Source organism: Rhineura floridana, chromosome 8, assembly GCF_030035675.1.
Source record: "Rhineura floridana isolate rRhiFlo1 chromosome 8, rRhiFlo1.hap2, whole genome shotgun sequence".
Lineage (NCBI taxonomy): Eukaryota > Metazoa > Chordata > Lepidosauria > Squamata > Rhineuridae > Rhineura > Rhineura floridana.
Genome location: NC_084487.1, coordinates 67739611 through 67762391, shown reverse-complemented (window position 1 = coordinate 67762391; position 22781 = coordinate 67739611). Strand labels below are relative to the sequence as shown.

The 22781-nt window shown below is 40.6% G+C and overlaps 1 protein-coding gene across 5 annotated transcripts in view; it reads left to right on the top strand.

Annotated features, from left to right (window-relative positions):
* The window catches only part of NAV3 (neuron navigator 3), a 1044290-nt gene that overhangs the window by 344431 nt on the left and 677078 nt on the right, over positions 1–22781 (top strand). For all 5 annotated transcript variants that reach the window (XM_061639678.1, XM_061639673.1, XM_061639674.1 and 2 more), the window contains one exon: positions 12295–12698. In XM_061639678.1, coding sequence (XP_061495662.1) covers positions 12627–12698 — 72 coding nt within the window. In that variant the 5' untranslated portion in view covers positions 12295–12626. The remainder of the gene's footprint in view (positions 1–12294; positions 12699–22781) is intronic.

The following is a 22781-nucleotide window of genomic DNA, read 5'->3' as shown; positions in this document are numbered from 1 at the left end:
AGATAAAGGAACAAGCTCTGACCCAACAGATTCCTTTCACTGACAAACTGAGGAATCAAGTTGTGTGTGAGAATGGGATTTTATATAGACTGTGGATGCCTGCTGAGAGAAAGGATGAATGTGAACCAGTGAAGCAATTGATAGTACCTAGCAAATACAGAACCAGATTGCTAGAGGTAGCCCACGATGTCCCATGTGCAGGACATCTGAGAATAAAAAAGACCAAGAGGAGATTGGCTGCACACTATTATTGGCCAAACATCTCCAAAGATGTAAAACAACATTATCTTGTGGAATATGCCAAAAGGTGGGAAAAAGTGGAGTAAAGACTAAGGCACCCTTAAAGCCCCTTCCTATAATTGGACAACCCTTTTATAGAGCGGGAATAGATTTGGTGGGCCCTTTTTCCAAACCCACAAGGCATGGCAAGAAATATTTATTGGTGGTGGTGGATTTTGCCACCAGGTACCCAGACGCAGAAGCACTAAGATCCGTGGAAGCCCCTGTAGTGGCAGAGGCTTTATTAAAAATCTTTGTGAGGCTGGGTTTCCCTCATGAAGTGCTGATGGATCAAGGCAGTGTATTCATGGGAGGTGATGCAATGTATGTGGAAATGTTGTGGTCTAAAACATCTAAAGACCACTACTTACCATCCCACCACTAATGGGTTAACAGAGAGATTCAATGGCGTTTTGAAGGGCATGATCAGAAGCTATGTTCAAGATCACCCACAAGACTGGGATGAACGTTTGGGATGCTTCTTATTTGCATACAGAGAAGTCCCTCAGGAGTCAACAGGCTTCTCACCCTTTGAACTCAAGTTCACTAGAAAAGTGAGGGGACCTTTGGAACTATTAAAAAATTCATGGGAAGGAACCCTGGGAGAGTACAAAACATCTGTAGTAGATTTTGTATTGGAATTCCGCAATAAATTAACATCAATGATGGAGGTGGTGGAAAAGAATTTGAGTCAAGCACAGGAGAAGCAACGTTACTGGTATGACAGAACAGCCAGGGAACGTGTGTATGATGTGGGAGATATGGTTATGGCGTTCATACCCAGGAAACATGACAAATTACAGGCTAACTGGGAAGGACCATATACCATCAGAGAAAGGCTTGACACAGTAACGTATGTAATTACCACAGACCAATTAAACAAAAGCAAAGTGGTTCATGTAAATATGTTGAAGCCTTACCATACCAGGGATGCACAGGTGTTGCAAGTTACCTTATTCCCTGAGGGAAGTGGGCCTGAACTTCCAGATTTGGTACAGGAAAGCAAAGACAAAGGAGGGGTAGATCAAGTGGAATGGTCAGAGGAGGTGAAGGAGGAAGTAAAAGAGGAGATTCTGAGAGTTTTGAAAACCTATAGGAATCTCTTTAGCAACAAACCTGGCCGAACCAGTATAGTTATACATTCCATTGATACTGGAGATCATGCCCCAATCAGATCTGTTCCGTACCGTGTGAATGGGAAAGTTTTGAATGAGATCAAAAAGGAGGTGGAAGAGATGCTGGAATTAGGAGTGATCAGGGAATCCATCAGTCCCTGGGCCTCAAGTATTGTCCTGGTTCCGAAAAAAGATGGAACGACAAGGTTTTGCATTGATTATCGGCTAATCAATAAAATTACTGTCCCAGATGCGTATCCTATGCCTAGGGTAGACGCAATGTTAGAGTTATTGGGGGCAGCAACCATTATCTCTACACTAGATCTCTGTAAAGGATTTTGGCAAATGGAACTAGACGAGCAATCCAGAGCCAAAACTGCCTTCAGTACACCAGATGGGTTATATGAGTTTGTGACCTTACCCATGGGACTAAGGAACTCACCGAGTTCATTTCAGAGGCTAATCAATACTGTGTTGTGAGGCTTGTCAGATTTTGCAGTGGCCTATATCGATGACGTGGCCATTTTTAGCAAGTCGGTGCCTGAGCATGTCCAACACCTGACAACAGTATTGGAGGCCTTAAGAAAAGCAGGCCTCACAATAAAAGCTAAGAAATGCCAGTTTGGACTAAAGGAAGTAATCTATTTAGGACATAAGGTGGGGAGTGGGGAAAATCACCCCCTTATGGAGCAAGGTGGAGGCAATACAAGCGTGGCCGATCCCCTTAACCAAAAAACAAGTAAGGGCATTTCTGGGTGTGGCTGGATTTTATAGGAAGTTTGTGAGACATTTTGGGGAAATAGCAACCCCCTTGCATGAATTAACAAAGAAGAAGTGTTCTGAGCGTGTGGTATGGACGGATGAATGTCAGAAGGCTTTTGATCTACTGAAGCAAGCCTTGTGCCAAGGACCCATATTAATAGCACCAGACTATGAGAAACCATTCATCGTGGCTACAGATGCGTTGGACCTCGCGCTGGGAGTCGTCTTGCTACAGGAGAGAGAAGGCACCAGACATCCAGTGGCGTACCTGAGTCGCAAGCTGACGCCGAGGGAGAAAAACTATTCGTCGGTCCAGAAGGAGTGCCTAGCGGTCGTGTGGGGACTGAACAAGTTGCGCCCATACATGGGGGGACGAAGATTCACAGTGACTACGGATCATTGGGCCTTGTTATGGTTGCAGACTATGTAAAACCATAACACTATGCTGCAGAGGTGGTCCTGGGCCCTACAGGACTATCAAGTGGACTTCCAGTTCATAAAAGGCAAGGACAATGTACTGGCCGATGGACTTTCCAGGCAAGTGGCTGGGACTGCAGTGACGTGACCAGACAGAGGAACAAAGAAAGACACTTTCCCCATAGAGACTTTTATTTGTTAACGCGACGTATAAATCCTGGAACAGGAATAATACTCTGCTGTTGTTTAAGGGGGGGGAAATGTGATGTTCCTATATTAATGTATATATGGTAAGTGTTGTTGTTTTAGAAGATACATGGTAAGTGGAGTGAAAGAGGAGGGGGAGTGAATGGGCAGTAGAATGCGAGATGATTGGCTGAGTGTTTAAAATGGCTGAATGTATAAAAGGAAGAGTGAGAGTGGAATCGGGGGGAGAAGAGAAAGAGTGGATTGCTTGGTGGGGTTTGAGAGAGTTGTTTGCCAGGAGGGAGGTGGAGTTCGGATTAGTATTGAGTAAAACCATATGCTTATGTGCCTTAAGAAGAAATCTTGTTAGCTTTGTTATCTGTAATAAATACTTAATTTGGTTTACCAAAGGCCTGATCCTTGGCTGGGGTTTCACAGACCAGAAGGGAGGGTAAGGTAATGACCAAGGCTGAAGGGGAACTGTAACAAATGGTGGCAGCGATGAAGAGAATAACAATACCAGTATTCAGAGTCTCTGGGAATACTAGTATTGGGACGTTACTGGTGGTTGCCTAGCAGGGGGATCTGTTGAGATCTGTGCTAGAGCGGATAGGTAAACCATAAGAGAGTGCGGTCCGGACTGGTGGAGTCCCTGGTGGTGCCTAGAGACAGGCAGTAACCACGAGCAGGTAGGAACCTGACAGGGAGAGCCAGGGAAGGATGCCTCACAAAGCCCCCCTGCAGTATGTTTCAAGAAATGTTTTATTCCAACATTGGAAGATATTTATTGTATTCTTGAATGTAATTGATACTTGTGCATTGTGCTTTAAGGAATTGATTATCTAACCATTGCTATCCTTCATTAAATAATCCAGGTGTTATAGAATCAGATTTTGCTTTTCAAATCCCAAGAAAAGTGATGGGCTTTGGTTTTCTTAATAGTCTTAAGGAATGGTTTTAGCATTGGTCTATGAGGGTAAAGGATGTTTGTATATAACAACCAGTTGTGAGTATAAGCTTGTCAAATAAGCTCATCAATATAGGTGTGTCAGTGTGTGCTTGTCAGTGGGAGTGAATGGCATGGTCGCTTTTCCTAGCTGAGGCTTTGCAGTGTTTCAGCTATTTGCTTTAAGGTGTGATATTAACCTTGTGTAAAATCTTGCACCTGTTGCATTAGGGTATGAGCTTGCTGATCTCCAACAGTTACTTTCTCACCCTAAATTTCAGAAACACTTAGGAATAGTTAAGCAAATGGGAGAACAAGTCACATTACAGGTAAAGCATGAACACCACAATATCAGCAATATTGCAGCTAAGATTATAGAAATATAGGTACACACAGGTTATGGGACAGACTGCTTGGCTGGAGTGAAGTGGTAAAAGGAGGTTTACCCCATTGTGGTGATTTTAATGTTTCAAGTGATTTTGGTCATTGTCTTAATACCCTGCTAAGATGGATCGTGTCTGAAATGACACAGTTACATCAGATGGAAGAAAGCATAAGAGTCCAAGACAAAACAGAGGTGCATAAGATAAGGTGTGAAAAGCCATCCGTATAAGTATATTCAGATGTTTTTCAAAGGGGGGAGTTGTTACGAGTGAACGGCTAACCCCCACTTTGGTTCATTTGGAGTCAAAGGGGGGCAAGGCCATGGAGTCTTCTGAATTATAATTCCCACCCCAAACCACCTGTGTTAGTGCTCATTGTGCATTCCTGAGGTACTGTGAAAGAGGGCAGCAGCAAGCCCATTCCGTTGACAACTAAAATAACAAAGAGAAACTGAAATAAATGTTATCTTCTACCTTGGCAGGCTTCCCTCAAGCTCAGCAGAATGTTCCCATTGTTTAAAAGACAGCATTAGGAAGTAGCCTGAGTTTCTCTGTCTGTCTGTCTGTCTCTCTTCTTTCTGAGTGTCAGCCAGACACACACACACAAAAGATCACCTCATACTGAGACCCCTCCTTTTCACATTGATTAGTAAGAGGGAAAGTGTATTTAAAAAGCAGGGCTTGAGACTTAGGTGGGTGGCAATAGTGATCTGAGCTCCAACATGTGTAACTACACTCTTAAGGAATACAACACAGGACTGTAGGCCACAGAACAAGAAGAGAATCTGGGACTCAGTGCAAGCCTTGTGGCAAACGGATTCCTTTATGCTTTCTGGCCAGAGCTCCTTCACACCACTTCAGCTATATTCCATTGCCCACTCCTGGGCCTGGGATAGGTAATCTCTGCTATCTGTCATTCCTTATAGCAATAGGACCTTTTGTTTCTTTAATTTAAAGTTATGAATGGGTTGAGATATTTATTTATTTTATTTATATTTATTATTTAAGCTTATATACCGCCCGACTAGCAACAGCTCTCTGGGCGGTGAACATTAAAAATACAATAAAAATAACACAAAACGGTACACAAAACTGTACAGTCTAAAATCAAAATATAATAATTTACAATTAACAGGAATTAAAATGCCTCAGAGAAGAGAAAGGTTTTAACCTGGCGCCGAAAAGATGATAGTGTTGGCGCCAGGCGCACCTCCTCAGGGAGACCATTCCATAGTTCGGGGGCCACCACTGAGAAGGCCCTAGATCTTGTCACCACTCTCCGGGCTTCCCTATGAGTCGGAACCCGGAGGAGGGCCTTCGTAGTAGACCGTAGTGTACGGGCCGGTTCATATCGGGAGAGGCGTTCCGACAGATATCGTGGTCCCGCGCCGTATAAGGCTTTATAGGTAAGTACCAACACTTTGAATCTGGCCCGGAAGCATATTGGAAGCCAGTGCAAACGGGCTAGCACAGGTGTTATATGCTCAGACCGCTTAGTTCTTGTTAGCAGTCTGGCTGCCGCATTTTGCACTAGCTGTAGCTTCCGAATCGTCTTCAAAGGTAGCCCTACGTAAAGCGCATTGCAGTAGTCCAGACACGAGGTTACCATAGCATGTACCACTGATGAGAGGTCCTCTTTACTCAGATAGGGACGTAGCTGGGCTACCAACCGAAGTTGGTAGAACGCATTCCGGGCCACCGAGGCTACATGAGCCTCAAGTGTGAGGGAAGAGTCTAAGATGACTCCCAGACTACGCACGTGTTCCTTTAGGGGGAGTGTAACCCCATCCAGGACAGGGTATATATCCACCATCCGATCAGAGAAACCATCCACCAACAGCATCTCAGTCTTGTCAGGATTGAGTCTCAGTTTGTTAGTTCTCATCCAGTCCATTGTCGCAGCCAGGCAACGGTTCAGCACGTCGACTGCCTCACCTGAAGAAGATGTAAAGGAGAAGTAGAGCTGCGTGTCATCAGCATACTGATGACAACGCACTCCAAAACTCCTGATGACCGCCCCCAGCGGCTTCATATAAATGTTAAAAAGCATGGGAGACAGAACCGAACCCTGCGGGACCCCACATTGGAGAACCCACAGTGTCGAGCAATGTTCCCCAAGCACTATCTTCTGGAGACGACCCGCTAAGTAGGAGCGGAACCACTGCCAAGCAGTGCCTCCAACTCCCAATTCCGCAAGCCTCTCCAGAAGGATACCATGGTCAATGGTATCAAAAGCCGCTGAGAGGTCAAGGAGAATCAACAGAGTTACACTCCCTCTGTCTCTCTCCCGACATAGGTCATCAAACAGGGCGACCAAGGCAGTCTCAGTGCCAAAACCAGGCCTGAACCCCGATTGAAATGGATCTAGATAATCGGTTTCATCCAATAGCGCCTGGAGCTGGTCAGCGACCACACGTTCCAGGATCTTGCCCAGGAACGGAACATTGGCTACTGGTCTGTAGCTGCTGACATCCTCTGGGTCCAAGGAAGGTTTTTTCAGGAGTGGTCTCACTGCCGCCTCTTTCAGACAGCCAGGGACCACTCCCTCTCGTAAAGAGGCATTAATCACTTCCTTGGCCCAGCCAACTGTTCCTTCCTTGCTAGTTTTAATTAGCCAAGAGGGGCAAGGATCCAGTACCGAAGTGGTTGCACGAACCTGTCCAAGCACCTTGTCCACGTCCTCAAGCTTAATGCTTTATATTAATCATATTAATGATTAATGCTGCCATGCACCCAGTAATTTTGTAATGCTATTCTTTTTTCCCCACCAAATCCTTTAGGATGAATAAAATAGAATGTGACATTGTGTGAAGCTAGTATTCTAGCTAGCTTCAGAGGAGGGAGCTGATGGGGATTTTTTAATATATAAACAATAAGCAAACTATGTTCTTTTGTAAAGCTATAAAAGTTTATAATATTTTAATAATTTAATAGCCAGCCAGAACCTTTTTCTTTTTAGAGCTGGCTTCCCTGATTGTGCCTTTGAGTATGGTACAGCTTGAATTCTATAAGATAACACTGAACATGTCTGTACTCTCCAAGATGTAGGAAGGATTGTATTAACTGAAATGCTCAGCTGATAGCGAAAATGTACTGGTGAAGTGCTGAAGATTGCCAAATTGACTAGAACATAATGCAATGCTCATGTAATGCTGATGTGTAGCCCCCTGATTGGGGAAATGCTAATGTCTTTGTCCTGGAATGTAGAAAAACCCCAGACACACAGTGCCATGTGGCAGCTCTCCACCAACATCATGGGAGACTGACCGTGTGCACGTAACCAATAAAGGCCTAACGTGCTGCAAGCCCGTGTCTTCAATTTCATCTAGGACCCCCGGTCCATTGGATCCCAAAATTCACCGTCACTGTAAAACAACAAACTGGTTCTGTCAGTGCAAGGACTTTTGACTGCATGTTGGAACTTCCCCTTCATCTCTTCTTCCTGTGCCCCCCCCCCCAAATCTTCTAAATCTGTTCTGGAATAGATTTGGGAGGATATGGGACACATGCAGGGAGAGGAGAGGGGTGGAGTTCCATGGCTCAAATGAAAATCCTTGTCCTAACAGAGTGATTTCATAGGATTCTACTTCTACTAAAGTTCTACTCAGTGTAGACCCACTGAACTTAAGTTAGTCATGTTTAATTATTTAAATGGATCTACTCTGAGTATGGGTAACATTGGACACAACCCAGTAGTCGACACTTCTTTGGCCACACCTCCAAATCCTGCAGGCTAGATGACCCAATCTTGCCTTGGGCACAGAGTTTTAACTGGTGGTTTCAGGGAGATGGCTGTCCTTCTCTCTTTTGTACCATGTCCCTTGGTTTAGGTCCCCTGGGCTGGTCTTAAGATTTAAGACTGGTTTCAAATAACACTGAGGGATTAGGAGTGGCTTGTGTGGGTCCTAGAAAAAGAGAAATATGTAGCTTTTGAAACTTCACCAGTGTCAATCTCTCTTTTTAGGATAATCCATATGTGCTCAAAGGTAGTCACAGGAAGGGTGATAAATATTTTGGTATTTCATTAAAATAAACATTTAAGTCCAAAATTCTGACATTGGTAAAAAAAAAAAAAGTACATTTAACAATATGGATTGTTTGAATGACTTCCTCAGTGCAGTAGGCATCAAAGTGTCAGGAAATAACAACAACAACTACTTTTATTTACTTGCTACATTTTATTTCAAGCACCCTCAGAGGAGCTCAGTGTGGCATTCACTCCTCTCTCCCTTAATTATCCATATAACAACCCTGTAAGATAGTTAAGCTGAGAGATACTGAGTGGCTGAAGGCTTTCCCATGATCTTGGTGGCTGAGTGGGGTTTTGACCCCAGATCATCTTGATCCCAGACCAGTACTCTTACCATTCCTAGAAATAGCTCTTTAAGTTGGGTCATTATTACACTGCAGGACTCTTAAGCCAAAAGAGCAGAGTTTTATTTAAGGCCAACTGCTCAGTTTATGCCCAAATTGACAGACTTAGCTATTACACTATATCAGTTATAAGCTATCTGGCAACAGTCTTACATAGGTAGAAATCAGTATGTGGAGCAGCTCCTGGTCTAATGTCTCTTCTTCACCAGTCTGCCCGCCCTTCCTGGTGCACTCCTCTGAAGCCAAGCATGCAGCAACTCCTCAGGCTTTAAATGAAGGCATTCCTGTGTCTTGCAGTAGAGCAAGGGTAGTAAATGTTTTCAGCCCAAGAACTGCATTCCCTATTGGCCATCCTTCCAAGGACCATATGGTAAGAGGGGCCAGGGATGTAAGTTTGGCCACAGAGCCAAAAGTGGTGTATATATTCCTCCATCCAGGCAAGCAAGATATAGTATCACCAGGGATGGGCAAATTTGGGCCAAGAAGCCCTCTCTATCTAGCCCTTGGGACTCTCCCCTGGCCACATCCTTTACCAGCCCTGCTTTGTAACTTGCTTGAGTGTTTTTACCTGGATGGAATGCATCTCTTCCTTATCTAGATGGAGGCTGAAGAGGGTTGTGTCAAGAAATTAGTTTACTGTACAAAGCTAAACATTATATTCATTGCTCTACCCTCTTTTGCTTCTGGTCCTGCCCACCACTGACATCCATCCCCAGGAAGTTTGCCCAGAAGGGAATGCAGTCCTTAGATTGAAAAAGGTTTCCCTCCCCCTGCATTATCTCAATCCAAAACACCTTCCAGCCAACCAAAAGCAATTGAGAAGAGAATGGAGTGGGGCCAGTGAGAAGTGTGGCTTGTGGAGGTGTCATGACCTGAAGAGGATCACAAGAACTGAACAGAGAGGCCTGGAAGGCTGCATTTGGTCCAGAGGTCTGAGGACCCCCATACCTGCCTGAGAATATTCAGCTGACTGCCCAGCCTCATGTTTAAACATAACGTTTTCAAGAACAGCCTGGGTCCAAGAGGACGTGCTCACAATTGACTGGAATTTCTCCAATTTTAAGCAAAAGTCTCCAATACTAAGCAAAATGGTAATTTAAGGTTACATAGTCAATGCAAGTCCCCCCCGCCTGAAAATGATCATAAGTATTTCAAAGACTAAATTCAACAATCTCATGCTGAAGTTCTTTGGATGTCAGTAGAGGTAATGCATGCATGTCTGCATGCTTCTCCCTCTTTTTCTTCTCCTCTTTGTCCTTGTTTTACTAAGCTGTAAGCCTGTGGACAGGGTCTTTGCAGCCTTCATTGATTTAAGGCAACTAGTTCCCTTCCTTGGCTCAGGAATTAATAATAACTGATCAAACAAATAATAAAAGCATTTCCAAAACATCTGATCCTCCAGAAATTTAGCCTTGAAGTATATTATTCAGTTTTCAAGACTGTCACTCAGTCTTAGACCATGATGTAGATTTTCTTGTGCCTCGGACATACCTGTCTTGCAAATGAAAGCCATAGGAAAATTGGGATGAAAAGCAGGGAGATAGGCCTTTGTTATTGACTACCCGTCTAAAGTACACCTTGGATATATTTTCTCTCTCTTTTGCTTAGTGACCCACAAATTGAATGATGGAGGAGATAAAAGGAAGGACTCACTTGTTTGGCAACCTTTCCAAGATTGAAATAAAATGATAAATAATGGAAGGTTTGGGTCTTGTGCATGGCATCTCAGTCTGAACAAATAAGCTGCTGTTGACTCAAAAATGAGGCAGGAAGAAGATAGAGGGCATCTTCATTTGACTTTTTGACAGGACTAGAGCCAGAATCCAAGCCAATTTCAGAGAATGCTTTGTGTAGAAATAACAAATTGCAGGGACAATAAGTGGCTCTGGGGACTATGAATCAGGAGAGTCTCCAGTATTTGGTAGATGATAAATGGTAATGGACTTCCCCCTGAGAAATAATGCCCCTCCCACTACATATATCTCCTAAAGCAATGGTTTTAAAAGCCCTTGAGGTGAAACGCTGACATAAATCCAGTCTGTAATTTCATTTGTTTCTTTGCAAAATTTTTTGCTTGTAGTTACTTGTTGATTAAATAAGACATACATGAAATATGATGCTAGTATTTCATAAGAATCTTTACATTATTAACAGAACATGGAGGCCATGATTAGGCCTATTGAATCTTCCTGAATTCTACAAGAAAAATGGCAGAATTCTGATAAGAGTGTGTCTTAAGTAACGCCTAAAGTTTTCCCTGATATTTTTTAAAAAAGTAACTCTAGCCTACTGGAAAGGAATGGTCCAAGAAAGAATGAAGACAGTTCATGTCGAACAATTACATTTCCCCTAACACTTCTGCATGAGACAATACTATGTTTTGAAAATATTATGCACTTAAAATGAATTTCTAAAAACACTGAAACTGATTTTAAACTGTTCTTTTTATTGTATTTTTTAAAATGTGATACAAATTAAATTGAACTAAGTAAATCAACATTCTACAGATTTTAGCATGCTTGAAAATAACCTTCAGCTGCTTTAGTTATTATTGTTAGTATAGCTACACAATCACTTTTATTGATCTACTATGTCTTAATACAATAAAATACAAACCTTCATATTTCTATTCTGTTCTTCTTTCACTTAACTGATGAGAGATTATGGCAAAAGTTCTGTTTGTTTAAATCCAGTTCTGCCCCATAAAGCAAGTGAGGGTCTGATTTTTGAAAGGGCATACATGTAGGTGATGGGAGCTTAAGCATCCTCATGTACACTGCTTATCTTCTCATAGCCTCTCCTTCCAAATACTTTCCTCCCAGCCAATTTCGGTTTTGGTATTAGAGCTCAGCTGACAAGAAAAGCATACTGAAGATGGGAAGGAAGTAAACCAAAGGTATGTAGCCCCCACCTAGGGTTACCATCATTTTGTCATTTCAAAAAGAGTACATTTGGCTTCGATAAGTGAAAAGTAAAAGTATGCTGTTGCACCATCTCAAAAAGAGTACATGTACTCTTAAAAGAGTACGGTTGGTAACCCTACCCCCACCCTACAAACATTTATCCTTTTTGCTCAAACACAGGTCCCATACTTGCTTTATTGGGGCAGATGGTTTTGAATGGGTCTGTTGCCATAATGTCTAGTTTTGTCCTTAGGATCTTGATGGTGCCTTTTCCTTGTAGCTTCTTTGATTGTGGCAAGTGGATAGTCTGGTTCAATAGGCATTGACTAAAGGGCTGATTCTAATGACTGTCAGGCATGTGATGGCTCCTTGTTGCCTGAGTTGGTGCCCTGGTTGTGTGCATCACCATAAATGGTTTTAAGCTTTTGAATGCTACTAGAAGTAGACCAAAATGTACATTGTGCAGTGTTAGGCAAAAAGTTTAATGTTACCCAACGTGCTGCCGTCCGATGGCTGTTCATGGACCAGGAACAACAGGTACCAACTTCACACAGTTTGGGAATTTGCCATAAGGTTGAAGTCCTTAAGCATCTTTGGAAATTGCATTGAAACCAATGGGGTTTCCAGTAAATATATTTACTTTAAATACTGTTATATAAATTGTGTGGGACAAAAAGGAAAACTAGGCAATCATATGCACACTTACTTGGAAATAAGCCCCATTGAATTATTTCATGGGACATTTCCCAGTAATTATGTAGAGGGAAAGGACTGAAGAAATATTTTGTGTATGCTATATTTTTACTGATAATTTGCTTCTCAATCAGATAACCAGCTTCTTCCAAATATGAAAAGAAAAACCTTGGAAGATTGTAATGCAAGATACCAGCAACTAGTTATAATTCATGTTTTTTTTTTCCCCTCAACAGATTCACAGGCAGGATGTAACCTTTAAAAATGGAAGCTTGTATAGAAAGGAACAGATAGCAGTTGGTGCCTAAGGAGTGGATGAACATTTCTCTTTGGATGTATTGGCTTTCAAGAACGATATGTTGATTCAGAAGCTCCTGAGAGAGAATCGTGAAATTTATTTCTTCTACGCAGTCAATGGATTTTTAAATCATTTTTTGGAGTCTGTGAATTTCCACAAAGGTGTGTGATGGAAACAGTAGCATGTCCCTGTGTTTGTAGCCCATACGTTTTGGATTAGCTTGCTGTTGTGAGGTACCAATTCTATTTTGAGGGACAAGGAACAGATGTGATGGATTTACCTTCAGAAATGAGCAGGCATGGGAGGAATCCACTCAGCCACAAACTAGAAGATCAGAAAAAGGTAAAAACTATTTTTGATCATTGGATGCCTTTTAAAATTAGTTTCACCTTTCCCCCAAATATGTTTTACAAAATGCACTATCCTTTACAAAGCACAGTGTAAAATTAAAGGTGTGCTTACATGTATGCTTATTGCTTCATATCAGTCTGTTTCTGTGCAACTGATTTTCATTATTACCTGATAATCTGACTTCTGAAGGGCCTTGAAATTATCTAGCAAATTGGTTGTCAAAACTATTAACTTTCCTGCCATTTCTGACTCTGTGCCAAACGTCTCCTGTAGTAAGCAACATTGTTAACTTTGTGCTGACCTTGTTTGAATATGTTTTCCCTTACTATGAGAGTGACAATTTGCATGTCCCAGAGTCTTTCAGAGTAACTCTGAAAACTGCATTTCAATGTAATTATTACTGTTAGCATTATTTGAAGAATGATTAGATATTGTTGCATTTGCTTTTTTTTAAAAAAAAGAACTGGTGTTTATTTTAATTGAAGGAAATGGAATAATTAAACTGTTGGAATAACTAAGCTGTTGGACATCCACTTTCATGTTTCCTGGGGGAATTTACAAGCTTAATGAGGAAGAATACTTCCTGTTCCTTTTTAACAGTTGTCCTATATAGGTGTTATCACACTGTCCCCCTTTGTTTGAGGAAAATGAGCCCTTTGTATCTGCAGAAGCTCCCTGCATAATTGAGAACCTTGATGTTGACAGATTAGAACACTGGCTAGTTGAAAGTTATAGTTCTTTTTTTTTTTAAACCCCATACACTACTGTACTTAAAAGCCTCATTTCTTGGGGATCTCTAGAAGATAGAATGTGTAGCAAAAATAAGACATTTGCCAATGGATAGATTCAGAATATCCTTCTGTTGAGAAGGGAGTTGACCCTGAATGATTTCTTCTAGTCTTGTTTCTACATATTCCATTAGCTATGTGCAAGTTTATGAAGAAGTTATTATTGAAGTGTGGTTGTTTTTCACATTCGTCTGAACAGCGAACACTATACTATTTAATTTGCTTTGGTGGTATTAGGACTTTTTGTTGGCTGGCTTAGGCTTTTCACTATTCAAAACTTAGGTTGACTAACAGTACATATCTACTCAGAAGTAAGTGACATTGAGTTAAATGGGACTTATTTAAATAGGTAAGGGGAGTTATGATTGTAGCATAAAGCTGCTATGTATATGCACTGAGGTAAAGAGAAAACTTATTTTCCTCCTAGTGTCACTAATGTTCAGGCTCCTAGCCCTGTGGTGGATTTTATAGTCTTCAGTATGCTGTCTAATATGAGCAGAATTTGGTGATAAGGCAGCGCTGTATTTCTCCTTTTGAGTAAGAAATAACTGATATATATGAATCCACTTCCCAGTGTTTAACATTTCCAAGGTTTCCATCCTGCAGTGTCCAAGATGGAGTTTCAGTTATAGAACCACTACTTTCAACTGAAATGAGGTTGATGAGATCCATTGGAAAGCTTTACAAATGTTGCTAATAAGCATTTTATAGCCCAGATGCTGCTGTATACAGAGTGCACTGGGTGATCTTGAATATATTGGTTGCTATATTATTGGTAAATTGAATGTTGGTGCCTATATTTTAATTTCCCATGAGGGGGATTTTTTCATAACAAAATCAAGTGTTTCTTTTCATTTCATCCAAGATCTGGATACAACAAACAGAGCTTGAAAAATCAGCTCAAATGGCTTATTTTTGAGGCTTCAAGGAACATTGGAATTCATGAGCAACAAGCACAGGCCACTGCCCTCTGTTTTAATTACTAATATTTTCTATCTTGTAATGAACACAATGTGTTACAGGGTTAGAATTGTTTGTTTGGGTTGTTATATTTTGATTTTAAATGAATTGGTGCTAAGATGCATTGATAGATTTTCTTGATTATATGTTGTTTATGGTTTAGGGCATATTTATGTGGAAAAGCAGCAATCAAATTAAAGTAAATAAAATGAAGCTGAGCATTCCTTGAGTTTGTCTGAGCAAGCTCAGTGATACACCCCAGACTGATTCAATTGTAGCTTAACCACATTCCCTAAATAGATTCTTTCTGAACCACCCCCACCCTTAGCATATATCACAGTAGGCAGAGCAGGTAGGGCATTGCCAGTCATATGGGCTGAGGAGATGATTCACATAGACTTGGTTTGCATGTAATGTAAATCCAAACCATGGCTTAGCATGAACAAGTAAATAATATGCAGTTTCCTAGAACAAAAATCATGGCTGCTCTGTTTCTTCCCATGCCCTGCTGCTTTTAGGTAAGCCATAGTTTGGTTTAGAACCTGGGCTCATAGTTTTTCTCACTCCAAACAAACCATAAGGTGTAACCACGGTTTGTTCTTAGTTTACCAAGTGGCTGGATAAAATGCTAAGCCTAAACCATGACTTAGACCTGGATAGCACAACAACAGCTGGACTAGGGAAGGAGCGCAGTAGCCTTGATCTTCACTCCAGGAACTCACCGTCTGCTCGCTCATCCTAGTCATGGTTTCACTTACTGTTGTGTGTGAATTAGGGCAACAGCGTATATAAAGGGACTCTGCATAAGGTTTAGTTCAGTTGCTCAGAAATTGTGGAGCTCCATTGGCCCAAAGAGTTGGGACTTTCATGAGTTGATTTGTGGGTCAGATACTGCATAATTCTCTGGAGTCTCTGTTCACCCTTTAATTTCTTGCACAGTTCCTTCTAATTTTTATGATTGGAGATATGTAAGCCTGGGGGGGGGATATAAAAGGAGGGGGGAATTTTCCCTCTGGTTTTTCCTAATTTTTCTGGAAAAATTGGAGGGGGATGGTTCTTTTCCTGAATTTTTCCAGTTTTTTTCTGGGCCTTCACATCTTAGTTTAGGATAAAAAATTGATATAATTTCAAGATGGTCTTAGAAAGCACACATAAAATTGTAGGTGCTTTTTGACAGTAATGAAAGTGAAACAAACTAAATGGCATGTTTCACTTATGCCCTGTTATATATAGCAAGATAACTATGAGGTAAAACTCAGTAAAATGTTTTTTAGCCTTTAAGCTTTTTCATATTGCAAGAAATGCCTTAAGGCTTGAAGTGTCATACTGGATTCAAACTTGACACTGACAAATTCAAAGTCCATCTGCCTATCAAACAAAGTAGTGTTATGAATCAATGTCATTAATCAAGAAAGTTACTGTATTGGTTTCTTGATATTTTATCTTTTGAAAATTGAGTGACAATTTAGATGTTTGATATATTGTACAGGAATTTTTCCATTTCCCTTTTGCTTTCTCAAAATGCAGAAAATGGTTATGACAGCAAAGCTGCTTACAAAGCATATGTGAAGGTGAAGGGATATTTGAGTTCTTTCAGGATGGAGGTTCAAAATCGGTCTCTGTATGATGTAATGTTGTTGCTAGCTTTGATATTTAATAGCTTTCATTATTACAGGCTGCTGTGATTAGAGTTGAGAAGACTGAGATCACTAGATAGTGAGCAGATTGTTTGTATAATCTCTGTTGATGGTTTTTCTTTTGCCAGCAATGATATGGAACATGAAGCTTTGGTTTCAAATAGTTCAATTGCTATGATATATCCCACTGAATATTCCTTGTTTGTTGTGAGCAAGCATAAAAGTGTTGTGTTTTATTTTTGGATGGTGGGGATACCTCTTTTCAGATGATGGCTCCTGTGATGCATGCATGCATCACCATTAGCATCAGAAGAGGCATTCTCTCTTTTTAATGTTTTTTTAAATTTATAAATATATGAAACATATTACAGATGCACAATATAAAACATATAGGATATTATTTTTAGGGTTTTTCTACTTTTGAAGGTGAAACTAGCTTTGGAAATCCTCAGTTAATGCAATATATTGTTGTATGAGAGCTCTGCAGAACTAGTTTGCTTGATACAAGCTACTCATATTGCTTGGTATCTTTAAAGTACAGCTTCTAGCCTTGGGTGGACAAAGGAGAGCATTTGAATGACTGCTGAAGAATCAGGAGATGTGTATTTTGTATGTGTTCTTATTTCATACAGCACTTCTGCAGAATATGTACACATTTCAGTACACAAATTCACTAACGTTTCTTGAAATGCACTGAGATTGTGTAGTGGTGATACTCAGGGCTGTGGAGTCGGTACGCCAAACCTTCGACTCCGACTCCTCTATTTTTCTACTGTCCGACTCTGACTCCACCCAAAATTACTTCCGACTGCACAGCCCTGGAAAGTGCTATAAATGTCTTTTTAAATTGGAAGCTGTCATAGGAGCATTTTTATTGCTGCCAGAATATGCACTGATCCTGGCATCACCACATTTGTCTTCATCTGGGTCCTGTGTCATACACTGACACACAAAATGTTTTCCATCTTGAGTTATGGTGAAATGCTCAACTACAGTTGACTTCATGGGAAGCTTCTTTGACATTTTGAATTTATATTTTAAAAAAATTGTCAATCAAAATTTATTTTGAAGTCAGAGTCAGTACATTTCTACCGACTCCGACTCCACCCAAACTTGCTTCTGACTCCGACTCCACGACTCCGACTCCACAGCCCTGGTGATACTTAGTGGACTGTTCTTTATTCATAAGTTTATATGTACGCATTGTCCTGGTTCACATGTCTTAGAAAGCCAAACTGTGTCTTACCATGAACTGCATGAAAATGTAGGCTCCTGGAGAAGAGCTCACAGATACTTTGTTCCTCCTTGATCTTGTTTACTCTCATTTTGTGCTGAGCTAAGCCAAGGTTTGGTTTAGATGTTGTCCAAATCCAGGTTTGTGGTTAGGCGTTATCCTTACTGATGATGAGCTATGGCCAAGCTGTAACTTTGGCTTAGTTCAATAGGGCATGGGAGTGAAAAGACTAGTGAGGAGCAAAGTGTCTGTGAGTTGTTCTCTGGAAGCCCACATGTTTACCCACTTGATGGCTGGGCATAGTTTGCTTGCCCATGACTTGTGAACCAGGCCATTGTGTAGGTGACAGAAAATACTTGGAATAGAGATTGCCACATCTTCAGTCTCTCTGCTTATGCACTTGACCTTGAGTAAGTGAGTAAAATGCTTCATGGTAAGTGGGATATTACTGGGATGGATTTTATAAAATGTTGTTTCAAAATGACTGTGAAAGTTATGTTTTTCATTTTGTTAACTATTTCTATTTTACCTAAATGATATATGCATACCTATTAAAATATGTATTTATTTATATTTATTTATTGCATTTATATACTGCCCCATACCCAAAGCTCTCTGGGCGGTTTACAAAAATATGAAGCATTATAATATGAAAGACAGTAAAAATGTTACTTTTTTTCATCTGGCATATGCAGTCAGCACTATAACAATTTTCTTCCAAAAGCAGCTGTGTATTGAAAGTATAGTTAGTCTTTAAAGAAACTAAACATCTCAAAACTAAGACTTGCTTATTTAGAATACACTTAACTGTTCCATATTTTTAAATTCTGAAGTAGATACATTTTGACTATCTATAATTACCTACATGTGTATCAGAAATGTATAAAATGCATATTATTTTATACTAACAGATGAAGCTGGAAAAAAACCTAGCTGAGCAAATAATACCCATCACCCCATGATAACTTTGTCACCTTTATATCTGCACTTCCATTATATATCCTTTGTTTTAACATGGGGTGGGAAACCATGGTCTGTAGTGAGGGATATTGGGAACTATAGTCCAACAACATCTGGAGGGTGCCCTTACATGTATGCTTAATGGTTCCCCACTCCTGTTTTTGTGGATAGCTGGATTTGCTTTATTCCTTTCCCCGATGTTCTCCAAAGGTTTTAATGAGAAAGCGACTGACCTGCTGTGAAACCAATACATTCAAAATGTTAAATAATTTCCCTTAAAAAATGGTCTTGCTTTGCAATGCTGTTCTTATTATTTACTGTTATGCGTTTCACCAGCAACAGGTTCGAGTTCCTGTTGCTATCACATAGCTGATACTGAATTAAATTCATTAAGGCATAATAGCAGCTATACTGGAAACACAGTGTTTGTGCTTAAAACAGCTCAATTATTTAGCATTTGTTTGTGGCAGAAGGTTCTTGCACTGCTGAAATGAACAGTACTTCATATTTATTGACACGTACTTGATGAAGGGAGTTGGATGTGGAGCAGGCAGGGATTTTGGTCTGATTACTTTGTTGGCTTGGTGCAATTGCATACTCAGTACTAACTAGGTTCTCTGTGAACAGACTGATGTGGCATCATGAAGATCTTCTCATACTCACACACTTGTGACTTCATTACTTTGCTTTTAAACATTTTTTTCTCAAAACCCTAGTACCTGAAATCCTGAAGAATCAGCTGTCAATTCTTAAACCGTCTTCCCACGTCTGAGTGCCTTGGAGAACAACTTGACATTAATGTGTGAATTTGTCTATAAACCAAAATACAAATTCTGTGAGTTCTTTTATTTTAAAAATTGGTTTTTATGACCAAGTGTTACAGCCTTGCATATCTGTGGGAATTCAATGGCATTCTTCTACATATGTGAAGCAAAATCAAATAAAAAATATAGCCATTTGAATTTTGATGCATTGCACATGTTCGTGACCATCATTTTCCTCTCTTTCCTGCCCCACAGCTGTTTTGTGTAATGAAATCAACATCTGTTGAGAGGGATATCTGGGTCCTGCCCTTACTGAACTTACGTTTTGTGGTCAACCAAAACCATAGAAAGAAGCAATGCACACAAAGTGTTTAGTTTATAATGAGAGCACACTTCTAGTCTATTCTGTAGGTGATAGTTGCTGTTAGTTTAACAGTCACCATCAGCTCTGGGGGGATACTATATTGATGGCCAATGATGGGAACAGAGCTATGTGAATAGCAATTGCAAGGATCCTGTGTCTCTTGGGTAGGGATGGGAGTAGTTCCAGAACTGCACAGTTGATGGGACCACACTCTGGCCTTTGCCATTTACCTAAGGGCTAGTTGGAGAATGCATCACCTGTCTTGTAGGAAGGACACCACAGCAAGGGAAAAACCAGTTTGACTACTGGCCAAAGAAGAGGAAGCTGTGGGGAAGCTTGGTCCCACACTCCCTACCAGAAAGAATACTTCAGTCCAGCTGTCATTTGATCTTTGAGCTAAAGAGCCGAAGGGGAGCACATTCTGATCCCATCCATTATTGTGAGGACAAAGGGCTGCTAGATTTTTTTTTAAAGCTTTGGTTTGCATTATTGAAATCTGCTGTAGCCACCTTGAGGGATAGTTCAATTGAAAAGCAGGGTATGATAAATTAAAAAATCATACCCTTTTCAATGGCTGTATTGGACCTGTGTGTTGATTAATTGCTCCTGCTGCGCACACTCCTGTACACTCCTGTACTGCACACACTCCTGTGCACTCCCCTATATTTTATAAAAAGATAATAGATTCATTTACTCTAAATGCCCCTGTGTATGTGGTTGGATTCCACCTCCCCTCAGCCCTGGTTGGCATGGCCAGTGGTCAAGAATGAAGGGAGTTGCAGTTCAGCAATGTCTGGAGTGCTACAGGTTCCACATCCCTGCTCTAAATATTCTTTCAGTAGTCCTTGCCTCACAGTTATTGTATGAGTTGTGAGTGCTTCCTGAAACAAAAATGAACAGGCTAATTTTCAGTTTTTTCAACTGATGATTATTATATTTCATCGTATACATAAACAACAGATTTGGAACTATTGACAGCAGCCTGTTCTCATTAAAAATGCATTGCTCAAATGACATAAGATTGCTGTAACTATTTAGATTTACAGTCAAATGGAAAAACTTATTGGGCTTCCCCCCCCCAAAAAAAGCAATAAAGAATGTGCATTGTTTGAGTTGTCCTAATAAAGAGCATACATGATTTTAAATTGTACTGATTCAGCAGCATTCAGCAGCACTCTCATGAGAATTCACACTTTCTAGCTTCTATTCCCAGGAAATTCCTGAGATTCTGAAGTATATCACACAAGGTCAGTTGCATGCCTCTTGACTTCCTTTGGTTCAGCATCACACCTAAAACACATTGCACTTATGTAATCGATTGACTTTGAAGTTTGCAGCCCAAGGATGCAAACTTTGGTTTGTGAACAAAGGATGCTGTCAATGTAGTTTGAAATCAAAAACCCACATGGCAAGAATGCAGATTAATTTGAAGTCTGCTTACCGAAGCAATCAGCTGTTAAAACTGCCTCTGGATTCGAAGTACCCTTTACTGCTGAATTCTGTGTCTGAGCAGATGAAATAGATTATGATGCCTTTTGCTCTGAACCCTCTAGAGTCATGAGGATTTCCCTGCTTAAGGACTGCAAGAGAAACATATACATAAACAACTAATTTTCTGCACTATACCAAAGATAAGAGAAATATTTGTGGAATACACTTCACTACTTTTAGTGAATGAGCAGCAAAAGAGGGCAAATTGCTGTCACTAAAATATATATAAAGAATTAAGGCTGCCTTATTTCCCAAATAGTTTTATAGAAACATGATTGTTATAGTGATTTATTTTTTTTAAAAAAACTTTAAGCGTGCTGATCTTTTGTTAGCAAGTTAAATATTGTCTCTATTTATTGAAAATATCCAAGATATATCCAGAGCGATGCCTGGTGTTCCAGAATTAGTATGGTGACAAAGAGAGCATAGGACAGGATCCTATTTAATTTATTCCTCTCACCACCACCCCAATATCTCACATGGAATATAGTTTATCACCTCTTGTCTGAGGTTAAGGGCAGGCAGTTTGGAATCACATTTATTCATTTATTTTTATTGATTAAATTATTTATAATTACATGTGATTATAATGTGTACTTTTCAACTTGTTCATTAATGACCTAGAATTAAGAGTGAGCAGTCAAGTGGCCAAGTTTGCTGACGACACTAAATTGTTCAGGGTTGTTAAAACAAAAAGGGATTGCAAAGAGCTCCAAAAAGACCTCTCCAAACTGAGTGAATGGGCGGAAAAATGGCAAATGCAATTCAATATAAACAAGTGTAAAATTATGCATATTGGAGCAAAAAATCTGAATTTCACATATACGCTCATGGGGTCTGAACTGGCGGTGACCGACCAGGAGAGAGACCTCGGGGTTGTAGTGGACAGCACGATGAAAATGTCGACCCAGTGTGCGGCAGCTGTGAAAAAGGCAAATTCCATGCTAGCGATAATTAGGAAAGGTATTGAAAATAAAACAGCCGATATCATAATGCCGTTGTATAAATCTATGGTGCGGCCGCATTTGGAATACTGTATACAGTTCTGGTCACCTCATCTCAAAAAGGATATTCTAGAGTTGGAAAAGGTTCAGAAGAGGGCAACCAGAATGATCAAGGGGTTGGAGTGACTCCCTTACGAGGAAAGGTTGCAGCATTTGGGGCTTTTTAGTTTAGAGAAAAGGCGGGTCAGAGGAGACATGATAGAAGTGTATAAAATTATGCATGGCATTGAGAAAGTGGATAGAGAAAAGTTCTTCTCCCTCTCTCATAATACTAGAACTCGTGGACATTCAAAGAAGCTGAATATTGGAAGATTCAGGACAGACAAAAGGAAGTACTTCTTTACTCAGTGCATAGTTAAACTATGGAATTTACTCCCACAAGATGCAGTAATGGCCACCAGCTTGGATGGCTTTAAAAGAAGATTAGACAAATTCATGGAGGACAGGGCTGTCAATGGCTACTAGCCATGATGGCTGTGCTCTGCCACCCTAGTCAGAGGCAGCATGCTTCTGAAAACCAGTTGCCGGAAGCCTCAGGAGGGGAGAGTGTTCTTGCACTCGGGTCCTGCTTGCGGGCTTCTCCCAGGCACCTGGTTGGCCACTGTGAGAACAGGATGCTGGACTAGATGGGCCACTGGCCTGATCCAGCAGGCTCTTCTTATGTTCTTATGTTCTTATTATACCACAAGATGAGATTATAACATAAAGATTATACCATCAAGGGAACTGAACATTACCACATTCCCATAACTACTTTCAAAGTGGCATAGTAAAATGTTTGACTTAATTCACAGCTTTCCATACGGTAATGATGAAAGAAGAGGACCAGTGGCAATGCTGTAAGGGGGACTGCTGAGAACATGCTCTAAGCT